This window comes from Dicentrarchus labrax, unplaced genomic scaffold (assembly GCF_905237075.1).
Source record: "Dicentrarchus labrax unplaced genomic scaffold, dlabrax2021, whole genome shotgun sequence".
Classification (NCBI taxonomy): Eukaryota; Metazoa; Chordata; class Actinopteri; family Moronidae; genus Dicentrarchus; species Dicentrarchus labrax.
In genome coordinates, this window is record NW_026136724.1 from 13700578 (window position 1) to 13714389 (window position 13812).

Sequence of the window (13812 nt, forward strand, 5' to 3'; positions counted from 1 at the left end):
GCGACAGTGTGCTTGATTGGAGAAGAGGAGGAACGTCCCTGAAAGTCTTCCTCTGCCTGGAATCAAACGGTGGTGGCAAGGTAAAATAAACACAGAACAGAGACAGCGAGTGCCTGGGTGAATTATAACAGACTGAATGAAGAAGATGAGGGTCTTAATAAACTTCTGCCTAAGAAAAATCCTAAGACAGCCTTGATGAGAAGTGGGATTGGAAAACGGTTCAATACGAAATTCCTTCACATTCAAATGAAACATCTATGATCCATCCCTTGCTACAGCTCTTATTTATCATTTTCTGTAAGACGTCTACAGCAGAACCACCATTAAACCAAAGTAGTTGTTTTATAAATGGTGAATTATTAGAATAACATTTTTTCCTGTGTTTCTATAATTTTCAATGTTGTGCTTTAAAGGTGGGACATTTTTGTTTTATTCATGAACACTTAAAGTTAAATGCATGACTCATTCACAGCCTCATTAGGTTTGTGCATTGCTCATTATGATAATTTAAGTGCATCATCCTGGTTGTCAAGTGTGTGGTAACAGGCATAGATACAGTATGTGGCTTTTTCTCCTCTTGGCCCTGTTTTTACTGATATTACAAGCACCGACTGATCTGTCAACGTGAAGGGTTTTCATCTTTTATTCTATTTCAAAAAATCTCATTCATCTCTTCACTCACCTGTGAATATACTCAAAATTTAGACAGTGAGGAATCGTGATGGACAGACTAGTCTAACTGATCACCATCCCGTTGCCTTTGGCTTTGAGCAGCTGAGGGTAGGTCTAATAAAAAATATGTCTGATGTCTTAAAGCTGCCATTTGCCCTGCAACACCACTAAATGTCAGAGAGCAGGGGAGAGCAAGACGAGACGGTGGAGACGGAGGGAAAGAGGGAGAGGAAGGAGCGAGAGTGAGCGGTGGCAACATGACATGTTTGGCCCTGAGGAAGTGAAGCAAAGAGGGTGTGAGGCAGAGAGTGGGAGAGATGGAGGGAGACGGAGAGAGACCAGCCATGTCCAGTCTCACAGTCCACTGGGCTGCACACGTCAGCACACTCCATCCATCATCTGGCTCCAACTCCAACACACACATACACACACAGGGAGCCTCCTAATGGCCTTTTACATTCACCATTTCCATACAGTCCACGCCTGCCTACACTGCTAATACACCTAAGCTACCTCAAGAAGCTTTAGCTGTTGCTACTACTATGACAGAGAAGAGACTGTATACAGCATTTTTGGAGGAGGACTTTGGTGGTACAATAAGTGGACCCTTTGTAGCAATTTGCAGAAAATGCAGGAATTTGGTAGTAAGTAAGCCTACTTTAGCCAAAAAAGTTAATACATGTTCAATGAGATAAAACTATTCTGCCGAAGCAAACTGACCTCATGAAGCTTTGTTACAAGAACTTTGCCTGCACTAAATTAATTAATGGGTTAGGGTTAGGGTTCAGTTAAAAACTGAAATTTATTAACTTACATAATACCTAAAAGTAAACCAAACCATGTCAAGTGCTAAGGTGACCAAAAGCTGCACCCTGGACAAGTTAAAGAAAGGAAGCCCGGGAAATAGACAGCCTTGCAAAAACGTCCTTCTACTGACTTCCTGGCAAGTGCTAAGCGAAGCAAAGACTGCTATCACTAGCTGGATGCTATCTGTCTGCTTCACCTCTATTGCTTTCCAGTCATTATTGCCCTGTCCCTGGGATATTGGACGCATTTTTCATTCCACTGTAGAAGATTGGCACTGGGTAGGAAAGGGGAGCTTTGAGGTAGAGAATGGTTGAGTCAGACAGAGAGTGGAAAAAGACAGGAAAGAAGAGGAAAGAAAAAAATCTCATGTCTTCGGAGGATAAGTGGATGATGTTTGGCCCGGCACGGGGGAAGAAAGGGAGGATAATCTTGCCCCAGTAACCTGTGTTTTGATGGCTCAGTGGATCGGGCCTCGAAAACAGAAAGATGGAAAGACAGAACCGGTGAGGTATTATTAATTTGAAAAGGAGAGGAGTGCAAGTGGGTCGGACTGTGTCGGTCTTCCCAGAAAAGTAACTCACTTATTTTCAGGAGATGACCTTGAACAGAAGTACTTTGGTTATACTTCTTTTAGGACACTATTCTTAAAACTGGCAGAGATTAGATCTGTGGCAGTTTATATGAAAAATGCATAAGTTTAGTAGCTGAGAGGCTGCAGTTTAGGGTTAAGTGACTGTATTCAGGGCAAGCTTCACTTGTGTGTATGTGTGAGTGTATATACACACTTTCCAATAACAATGGTAAATGCAGACATGGCCAAAAATGATGTGCGGCCAAAACTGCAACAGCCAATACAAGTACATTAAGATATCATTAGCTGATAATCCGCAGAAAATCACTGCCCTAAATATCAAAACAAAATAAATAAATTCATGTCTTCTACCCTTTCCCGCTTTATTTCTTTACCTTCTGTCTCTCTCTCTCCTCAGCTCTTCATCCATTAATGTTTCCTGTTGTTTACCTGTCATCTACACAAGATGTGTCTTAATACAGTCTGCCTGGCAGGATGGATTCTGACAGACCTGCATAACAGTGCAGACTCGGCCCAAGTGCCTTGAAACACAGGCATTTAAAGGCCCAATGCAATATTGATGTTAGGAATAATGTCGCTGAATGCTGGCTATGAATATTTTATGGGGCTATGCACTCTCCCTGACACACACATGCACTCACAAATAAACACACATACACCACACCTGACTATGGGTGCTATGAAATGCTGGGACAGAGATAAAACTGAGTGTATGGGAAACAAAGGACAGTGTGGTGAGAAAATTAATTCAGAAGGGCTCCCACTCTGCAGAAGAGACATACAACCTATTTTTACTCCCCCTATACTTTGACCACAACTATGAAGAGATAACAGCAATGTTTTTAGTGCGACGACCAAGCACACTGTCAAAAGTGAATATCACACGTTGGCACTCTCACCTCTGTTGTCGTCTCTTCAAATATCATACCTAGTGCATAAAGCTCCCAACATATAGTCATTTGATACACTGAAAGAGGCAGAGCGCACAGTCCCTCTACAGTACTTAGTGTTGTGGAATAGGTTCAGAGGCCTGATGGTTATTATTCTGTATAGCTACCAGGGTGTATGGACCCTAAACACTGGGATGATATTAGAAATTAATTCAAGTTTATAGAACTCCTGCCAACTGATTTTATCTGTTCTGTTAGAGCCCAAGTAATAGACAAACCACAGACAGTAGATTTGCTAGGAGATTGGACAGAGTCAATAACCATTACTGTTCTACTGAAAAGGTCAGCAGCAGGCAACAGTATTGAAAAATGCTGAATTTTTTTCTTCTCATAACTGTATATTTACAGTTCAATAACTGCTGAAATGGCCTTATACACTGGGGATGGAAGCACATTTACAACGATATAACCAGTTTTACAAAGGCAACATGAATTGGAAGAAAGTGCTTTGTTGGAAATTACATTTATTCATGCAAGTAGTGAACCACGAGGATGATCACATCACACACATACACGGGTATCCCCAGAAAGAAAAGCAATAAACAAAATGTACTGCTGAAGCCTGAGAAGACGGTTGCACGTAGTTGCTATGGTGTTGTTTTGGCGCTTGGTGTAGGTGTCGGAGCGTTTTGCACAATTGATAGGGTGGTATTAGATAGTTAGTTTACAGTACCAGATGGTTGGTGGGAAATCATTAGGGGGTTGCTAACTGCTATGATGTTCTGTAGGGTTGGGTATTTCTGGGTGATAGCTAGGGTGTTTGGGATAGCTAGATTCATAGTAGCTGCAAGGTAGCTGGTTGATTGTTTGGGAGCATGAGGTGGTTGAAAAGTGCAATACACATACAGAATATTATTATGATTATTGATAGCTGGAGAGAGATGGGAGTGGGGAGAAAGAGAGGGGAATGACATGCAAAGGGCCACAGGTTGGAATTAAATCCTGGCCGCTGTGGTAAGGACTCAGCCTTCCACCAAAAGTCCACCAAAAAGTAGCTGGGGAGTACTATGTTTTTGCAGTAGCCGCAGTTAGAATATCATGAAGAAATAGCAAATGAAAGTGCAGTCACAGAATCTGATGAAAGACTAGCAATGTTGCTGATTCAGACACATTTTAAAAGAAGGAATCACAACTCCCCAGACACAATACCAACTAAATCAGGTTGGATTTGAGAACTTTTTGTTTTTTAATAACCTTGCAACTTTCTAACTCTGTTAAAATGAGTTAGGGGTTCTGTGTGTGCGTCGGTGTATTTATTTCAGTGTGAACAAAGATTAAAGATGAAAATAAACTAAATGTAAAACTCCGTAGTTTAGACTATCTGTCTGCGTCTAACCATAAAGAATTTATGAAAGAGGCTGGCTGGTTAGTGGGAAGAGAAGGCAGAAGCTCTGAGAAAAGGTCAGTGTTCTCACTCAAAAGTCTGACATGCAATTATATCACACAAGCCAGCACAAGCTGTTTGACTGCTAGCTGAAATAATGGGCAGAAGTTTCACAACAACGACTAACCTTTAAGTGTTCGAGTTGGACACTCAAACACATGCATTTCATGCACAGGAAGGGAGAGAGAGAGAGGGAGGCAGGAAGAAGGCATGAAAAGGAGGGAAGAAAATAGATTGAGAAATAGAGAGGGAAGATTGAGAAACAGACAAAGGAGATGGGTGGATAAAATGCGGAGAAACAGAAAGGAAGGGGATAAGGGAGGAATAAAAAGATAAGACAGGGAAGGCATGATGGAGGAAAGCCTGAGAGAATAACCGAGAGAAGAAGACCTGGATTGAATGGTGACGCAGGATGAGTTAGGTTGAGGGAAGCGAGACGGGATGGCGTAAGAGTTCTCTCCCCCTCGTCCCTCCTTCTCTCTCATCCTTTTCTCTGAGTCGTTCTGCTCTGATGCCTCACAGAGAAGCGGCAGAGGCAAATCTGCTCCCTGCAGCCGCTCCTTGCAACAAATGAGTTTAGGCTGCACCCAAATGAACTCCTCACAGAGCCTGTACTTCACTCCTACCAGAGGAAAACATGCAAAGCCAGATCTCTGGAGTTCAAGCATGGCACTAAAGCCAAACAGAGGAAATACTACCTAATCTAAATACCACTGTTCATCAAAACTCCACAGATCAGTGTACCCTACACGGCAATATTGCATAGAATAGAATGGAGGAATTATACTAAGTGTGGAAACAATTTGATGTCTAAGGGGTCTAATATTCTTTAACCACACATCATTTTTAGGCTTATTTTGGCACTCTTATTAACGGCTTATCTATCAGTTTAATAGCTCTGTTTTATAATCTGCATTTATTATTTTTGACTTATTTATTTATTAAGTAGTTAGGATGACTTACAATAAAAGGGCATGTAAGAATTCGGCGTACACTGTGAGGACATTTTAACAACGGACAAACTGCAGGAGCAATTTTTGGGGTTGAGCACGACCTTGAGATTTTGGCTGGATCTTATATGTGTGTGTGTACATGTATGTGTGTTCTGTCCAAATGACCTGGGGGTTAACATATTCTTCCATTTCCCTGTGTTTAAGCTGTGCAACAGTTTCACTGCAGGGTTCTATAACCAGAGAGGCACTGTGCAGTCTTGTTAGCTGAGCTTTGATATACTCACACACACAAAAAATGAACCTCTTACTTCTGTTTTGCAGCAACAGCTATCCAGTCTCTTCCAACACAACAAAAGCCACAATCACTGTGCCTCGTTTGCTTTCAACAACCAAAAACTCCCCTTAATTACTGCCTGCACTGTGGGAAGGTGAAAATACCATTGCAATTTAATTACGGTTTGACAGCACGGATGAGAAAAAAGGCACTGTGTTCCTCTCATCTATTTCAATTAAAAGAAAGCATCAGTCACCTTTATCTGTAATAACTACAAATGAATAGAAAAGTTCAACTGTGGCAAAAAAAAGTTGTGGAAGACATTTTTAGTCCTGATGGATAGTGGTGTGTTAGCATAGGTGGAAAGTTTTATGTTTATTTTGTTTATTGTTTTTATAAACAAGATAACACGTAATAACAAGATAAATGTGCTTTTTTTATATTGTATTTATTCATATATATTTTATTATATTTGTGTATGCAATATTAATACTATAGGGTATTTTATATTTTCAAATGTTTAAGCCAAGCAGGTGTAACGGCATGCATACACAGGAGGCGTTTCAGCTTATATTTTAGATCCAGTAGTCGACACAGGCCACGAAAACAGCCAGTGTTTTAACTAACACAATACAAACAAAAACAACCTAAAATGTTACTACAGTGATTGAGTGTTCGGCTCTGCCAAAAGGGGGTGACCTATGGTTAGAAAGATATAGGCTGATCTACAGTATTTGGCATTCCCAAAAGACCAAATTTCTAGTACTGTCAAGAGTAATGACAAAGGTGTGATCACAGATGGTGGTTTATGTTATATGTTAATTTAAATCAAAGGCTGGAGGAGCCAGTTTATATTAATCTACAAACATAATGGGGTGGTGAAAATGTTTGTAGTGGTCTGTTCTGCAGAAACATGCAATAAACAAAAAAAGCTAAGCTAGAAAAAAATTATTTACATCAGGAAAACACCACTGGCTGCAGCCACACTCTGATATAGTCAGGCTTGAAATGTGATAAAATCCTGGCTCCACACAATCTGAACATTTCTTTATGTCACTTCTCATCACTAAAATTAGGTTTGATATACATTTTATTAAATGTTTTCAGCATGATTACATTTTGATTTCTTTTATAATACTTACTGAGTCTAGACAAAGCCCACCACAGAGCACACAAGCCACATTAAACTGTTATTAATATGCCTCTCCACAAAAACACATACATACACACAAGTGTTGGCTAAAGGATGATTGCTTATTTACCATTTCATGTTCATGTTAAGTCTTCTTAAGTGAAAACACAGCCCGTGCCTAGCATGAACAAAAATTGAGGCCTTGAAAGCCACCATGATTTCAATTATTTGCAAGGAGGGCATCATTTTGAAGCACTTACTCCTCTGAACAGACATCAATAATCGAGCTGCAGGAAGCAGTTACATCAAAAAACATAAAATAGCCAGGGAAAAAAAAAAATCAATAGACAAATGATTTCTGAAAGCCACTCGTTAATTTCTCTCTTCTTGAATGAGCCTCAAAAACGAGGCTAATCGCTAGGCTAACACTACCTCCTCCTGGATACAGAAAGGTTGTGTTTTCTTCCCATACAGTACAAGTGCGTTTAGTGGCTAATCACAGTTGTTCATTCGCTAGGGTCTGCTGGAGATCATCCAAGGCTATTAAAGAGGGGGAGCAACACAATTATCAGACATTATGGCACATGCACCTGCTTCTTTAAGGTCACAAAGAAGAGGAGAGGGGAGAGGAGAGGAGAAGAGGAGAGGATAGGATAGAAGAAATCTACTGCTTACATGAAGAGTGTGTTTCTTCATCAGGCAGGGCTAATGTATCACCCACTCAACACCCAGGAAATTACCTCAGGATAGCACCCTCCTTTCTCAGGCATGATTAATTGATCCGGAGAGAACAAGAGAAGGAGAGAAGAGGCAGTGATATAGGGAGAAAAAAGTGCTGATGTGCTTCGGAAGAGAGGTAGATTGGAAACACAGTGGGAATCGGAAAAGACTGGTGCTGACCTTTTTGACTATTAATGAAAGCGGGAAATAGTCACATGTGAAAATGTCTTAGTTTTCTAATGAAATCGCAGAACAGGAATTGACAATGGTGCAGTGCCCTGATTCAATCGATCATGATCTAAAAAAAGGATGGTATGGGAGAGAGGAAAAAGAAAAGAGGGCCAAAGAGAAGGGTAGAGAACTGGACCACAGATTCAAACTTTCAGCAAACCCAAGAATCTTAATTTCAACTCCAAAACAAATAAATGAAATGCTTTGCAACAACCCATTGTTTTTGTGCAAGGTCATAAAGATAACTGGTTTACCATTCAACACCAAACTCTCTCTGGGGTGTGTGTGTGTGTGTGTGTGTGTGTGTGTGTGTGTGTGTGTGTGTGTGTGTGTGTGTGTGTGTGTGTGTGTGTGTGTCTAACCAGGCTTGCAGCTCTCGCTCTGCCTTAGCCCTGTCCTGGTCCAAGCTTTTGTACAGCTCATCAGTGATCTTCTTCCTTAGGGCCTCCTTATCAACTGGGGACAAAAAGAGACGAGAGAAAGAGAGTTAAAGAGAGTTTTTAAGTACACAGCTGTTGTTGTTTGCAGGCATATTGTGTTTGTTGGGGCACTGAATAGAGTCATACTGTTTAAAAAGTAAAAAATAAATAAAAAAGACAGAGAAAGGTGGGTGTTTTGACAATAGTTGTAAATTATGCATTCATCAGTAAATGTGTTGTTTAAAATGAACATTTAAACCATCATGATTCAGTGTCCTGTCAAAAATACTAAAGCAAAATGACATCACCTTGGGCTGACCAAACAATTAACTGAGAAAATAACGGACCGATTAATCCTATTTAATCGTAGTTACACTGCTGTATGCCATCATCTCTGTGCTTTCTGTGAGTGAACGAAGGGTGGGGGGGGGACAGAAATCTTGTCCCTCAGGCTGAAATGCTATGTATTTGTAAGTGTGTGTGTAGTTGTCAAAGGCAGAAAGGTATTAAAGCCCAAAATCATACACAACCCTCAAACAGAAAAATGCCTATATTGCCTCAACACAGACACACACAGACACACAGGAAGAATCACACACATCCCCCATTCTCAAATCTCAGCACCGCGCCACCTTATCTACATATATTCATGTCAGGGACATCATACATGTGTGATTCCATGTCTCCACCAGTCTATCCTGGCAGGTAATTAAGCATGAAAGTAAAGATGCCAGCCTGTGACCAGGCCCAAAACGTGCTCTGAAGACAGAAGTGCCATGCGGTGTGCTGCGACACTGCAGTGATGGGGGGAGTGTCTGAGTGTGTCAAGATTACTCTCCCACTGCATTAGTTAGATGGGATAATCCCTATTGTCAGAGTCTATTATTACGTGTTAACATGTGGTAACGGCAGGCCAGTGGACACGCACACAAAACTGTGCAAAGCCATTTCTTTTTAATATCTTGTACCTACTGTTAAACAAATACAGGAAAAGGCAAAGATTTCTTAAAGCAAAACTGCTCAATCACATTCAGTTACAGTGCCTATTTTGTGGCTGTTTTACAAAAGTGTGGAGCTTCGGAGTTTTTATTATCGTCACGATTTCATCTGTCTCTGTTAAATTTGAACATGTGGTGCTGATTCAAATCTCAAGTGATTTGGAATAAAATATATCTCCATTAGTTTCTCTGTTTTGGGAAAAAAACTAAACAAAACAAAAAGATTAATTGTCTAAAAGTAAATGCAGCAACTCCAGATCAACATTGTATCTTGAATGTTACTTGGCTCAAAGTGTCCTCACCATTTATCTTAGAAATCTATTTAAAAGTCTTTTGAGATAGCGTGTGGACAGAATGACAAACTACAAACCAGGGAAAGAAAAAAAAAAAGTTTCATTTTAGGGGATTTAATTTTCTTGACTTGAGCCAGTAGTGGCTTGAACCTCAGTGGCTTTGATGTGTTCTGCTCATTGTGAAGACTGAAATAAACTGTACCTAATGAAATACTTAAAAGTAATATGTAATTGGCATTTCAGGGACACTCAGGAAAGTTTGAATCTCGTAGGTAGTTGTTAATTAGTCTGAATATTGTTGTTGTTATCTAATAACCCCATAATCGTTAGCTATTAAAAGATTGTAATTTTCTTCAGTCTTCAAAAAAAAAACAGTCAGTGATACCGCTAGATTGATGGACACTAGTTAGTAAGACATGGCTAAAGTCAATGCAACAGCTGTCATGGATGCATAAAATATCGGCTTGTTAACAAGTCCACCTGTCATTTCAGTAATTTCGACCTCCTTCAGCAGCTTTGTCACACCCACATTGTTAATAATTTGCTCTCAAGTGACATTCATGCTTAAACACACAAAACCAGAATATGGTTTAACTTATTCCCTTCTCTAATTTCCAACCTCTATAGCCTTTTCTTCTCTGCAGCAAACGACATATAACAAGAACTCCCAGTATGACAACTATTTGCTACAGTAAAGAGAATGAATAAGCGTCAGGTAGAGGGAGGTTTGGTATGACAGGGCTTCAGAAGAAACACTAGTGCAAACAGAAGCGGTGATTGACAGTTGACAACGTTTTGCTACATAGTGTATCCTCAAAGACAGAGACTGCTGTCACCTACTGTCCAGAGCATGAGAAAATAATATCCATCATGTCTGACAGCACTCACAAGCACCATTGATCTCACTGCAGAGGGGAGTCTAATTACAACTCTGTTAAGAACTACGACAGAAAGACAACCTGTAGGGTTAAAATCCTGACTTTTCTGTTGGTACATCCATAAAGTAACAAGTAATAATACTATTTTACATTAGGTTAATATGAAAATGTCAGATAATATGTTATGGTTGTCTTCTGTCAAAAAAAATAATGCTGCTGGAATTTAACATGTGATTGGCTATGATGATATTGTCAACAATGACTTCGTAAAGAGTCCTCATAGAAATCATGAAATACAACAGCTTACAGTTTATATTAACAATAGATCAAACAACTAGGTGTAATGTGAAAGGGGTTGAAGATAAACTCTCAATACTTTAGTGTCTTTAGGCTCATTGTTTTGGTCTTACATCGTGCAACTTCACAGTTTTGGTTCGGTCTCAGGGCTCCCATCAGAGTTGTTTCAGCCACACCAGGCAGCTGTTTTTAGTGATAAAGCTCTGAAAAAGCCCCTGTACACTACTCAGCACTAAACGGCAGACAAACAAAGTTAAGAGCTAGCCATTAAAAAGCCATATGTTTCCCTCAGAAGTTAGTGGAAACCAAACCAGAGCTAAAACGAGAGTGAATATTGGACTCAATAGCTTTATAAGGCGACACTGCTGCATGTCAATGTTGTTTTAACTGCTTGTACCACTGCCAAAGCAAAAAAAATAAATCAATTGATGCAGCTTTAAATAAATATCCATATTACTAATGCTTCATTCTATCTTCTGAAGACTGCAATGGTGCCTTAGTAGTGTTGTGATAACACTAGCTGCCTCTTCCAATAATGAAGCTGATTATAAAACCAGCAGCTGTACAAGAGAGCTGTGCAGAAAACTCAATTACTTACTATTCCCTCCAAAGATCTTTAGAGTACATGAAAACACTGCATATTGGATACCACACTCAAGAGGCACATCAGAGGTCAAGCCTTGCCATTATGAACTTTTTTCAATCAGGTAAGACTGGCATTTCTGTATCAACCGCCCTTTAAAATATCTCACAGTAAAAATATACCCCCTTTAGCAGTGCACAATGAAAAGTAAAATTTTAAAAGTCCTCCAAGTTCAGGCAAGCCTCAGCAACTTCGCATTTATCACCACATCCTCTTCAGCCCTGCAGAGAGAGGCTTCAGATAGCTAGCGGGCCTGCAGGGTCAGTCAGAGAACAGGTTCTGATATGATAAACACTGTCTGGGGTCCTCGAAGGAGGCTGGTTGGGTCAGAGACAATTCCAGATCGACAGAGCCTGTGTCAATCCTGAGTAGGACATGTAAATGTTAAAAAGATTAAAAACTCATCATCTTTTTAGACGTGTCTCCCTCCTTTCCTTTTCCACCAATCACTAAACCCTGTGGAAAAACCCATAGAGGAGGAGGAGAGGCGGTGGAGCACAGGCTATTGGCAGTGGAGATAATAGACGAAGGCAAATTGCGTTTCTCATCAGAAGTTTCATTAACCCCAGGACCCGCGTGGAGGGCATAATCTGTAACATTACCACTTCCTCACGTTTCCAGCTCGCGCTTAGTCAAGTCACTGCACACCTTTCACTATGTTCAAAACAGGAAAGAAGAAAAAAAAAAAAGAAACGCACCGGGCTTCCAGTCCTGGCAGGCCGGTGCCATTTCTGATTTTCTCTTTTATTCACACTCATTCCTGATAATTCAATCTCATGTTATGAAATGCAACCTAACTGATCATTTCACATTTTCACAAGAGAACAGGAAAAGTCAGTTTCAAATGGAGCGTGATACAAGTTTCACACTCACATTTATGAACACACACACACTAAGTCACCCATATTTGTTTTATTGTTCTTGCTCGTCTTTCCCATTTTCCCATTTTCCAGCACCTGGAAGACATCTTTAAGCAGGCTATTAGTCCAGTGCAGTGTGTGGGCTATGGCATATGAATATTTATAGCACATGGGAGAAGGTGTAGGAGGTTCAACCTTGACTATGGTGTAATCAGCACACATACTGGCTCAGGCCATGATTTAGAGACAGCCGACCTGCTGAGAGCCTCACTCGATACCCGACTCTCATGGACACACATAATCAATGTCAGCCTCATTAAGGTCGTACCCTTTCAGGATTGGGCTGAACTTTGCAACTTTTTAACGAGATTCACATTTACATTTATTGTACCTTTTTTTGGGGGGGGGTTCCTTAAAAAGAGCATGCTTGATCAATCATCCAAGTTGACTTTTCTTTTCTCTCTTTCATAATATTTGGTGAGCTTTGTATATATCAGCCTGTGAGATGACCTTGCAAGGGCAGCATATGCAAAATACCTGAGCAAATGTCAACCAACACCACTGCTATGTGATATGGTAAATATAAGGGCCAATGCCTGGTAGGAGTCAGCCGTGGATAGAACTGCAAACAATGGTGACTATGGAGCAACAACAAAAATACAAACACATAATCACAATCCTTAACACTGTTGTGTTGTATCTGCACATATCTGAATGGAGTAATCATGGAGAGGTCTTTATTTATTCTGAAAGAGCTCTGCTTTTTCTCAAACTGTGTTTTTAAAAAGAATGGATATTGAAGGACTTGGCAGCAGCAATGACTACTTCATGTCCTCCAACACAAAATGTAGAACCTACATCCAAAACTGACCACTTCAGGATGCATAGATTTGTATGTAATCTGACAAAAACACTGTTAGTGCTGTGAAAGCAGCTTGCAGTTTCTAAATGCACTAAACAAACTCCACAACTGCACAAAACTAAGTGAGATATTGTCACATTTATCTTGTAATATGAAAATTAATTAGCACAAACAATGGAGGAAAAACTTTATTTAACATGGAGAAAAATAAAACTGTTGTGAAAGTGGCCCTGGAGCAAATGGAAAAACAGACTGAGTGAGTGTTTTTGTGGAATATAAATGAATAAATTTAATTGTCCCATTGTGTTACGAATGTACTAGACAAAAAGGCAGGTAGCTCACACAAATTTAGTGTCATATCGGAGAAGCCCTATGGCCAAATAAAAGTTTATCTCCACACACACACACACACACACACACACACACACACACACACACACACACACACACACACACACACACACACACACACACACACACACACACACACACACACTTCCCTTAATGAGGCCTGGTGGTTTGTTGTGTGAAACTGCGGAGGTGTCGTTTTAATCACTGGAGTCAGTGTGGCGTGGCATAAGTTGGCCTTTTTTAATTACCTTACTGATTGAGCACAGTCAAGGATGGGGAAGCCTGCCCACACCCTGGATGCCACCCTCTGAAGAACCAGCACCCACGCCCCATTCTGTACTTTGTAATGAACAGGTAACATTCAAATGTCCTCTGCAGGATATGTCAAGAGATAAGGGGCGTGCTCACACACTAAAGAGACAATAAAGCTAAAAAGATAGAGTGAGTTTATCCATGTGTTTGAGTCCTTATGTACACATTTAACTCAATATGCAAT

At 40.3% G+C, this 13812-nt stretch overlaps 1 protein-coding gene across 7 annotated transcripts in view; it reads right to left on the minus strand.

Annotated features, from left to right (window-relative positions):
- Positions 1-13812, minus strand: part of chchd3a (coiled-coil-helix-coiled-coil-helix domain containing 3a) — a 65397-nt gene that overhangs the window by 48087 nt on the left and 3498 nt on the right. For all 7 annotated transcript variants that reach the window (XM_051391972.1, XM_051391971.1, XM_051391970.1 and 4 more), the window contains one exon: positions 8078-8171. In XM_051391972.1, the coding sequence (XP_051247932.1) occupies positions 8078-8171 (94 nt within the window). The remainder of the gene's footprint in view (positions 1-8077; positions 8172-13812) is intronic.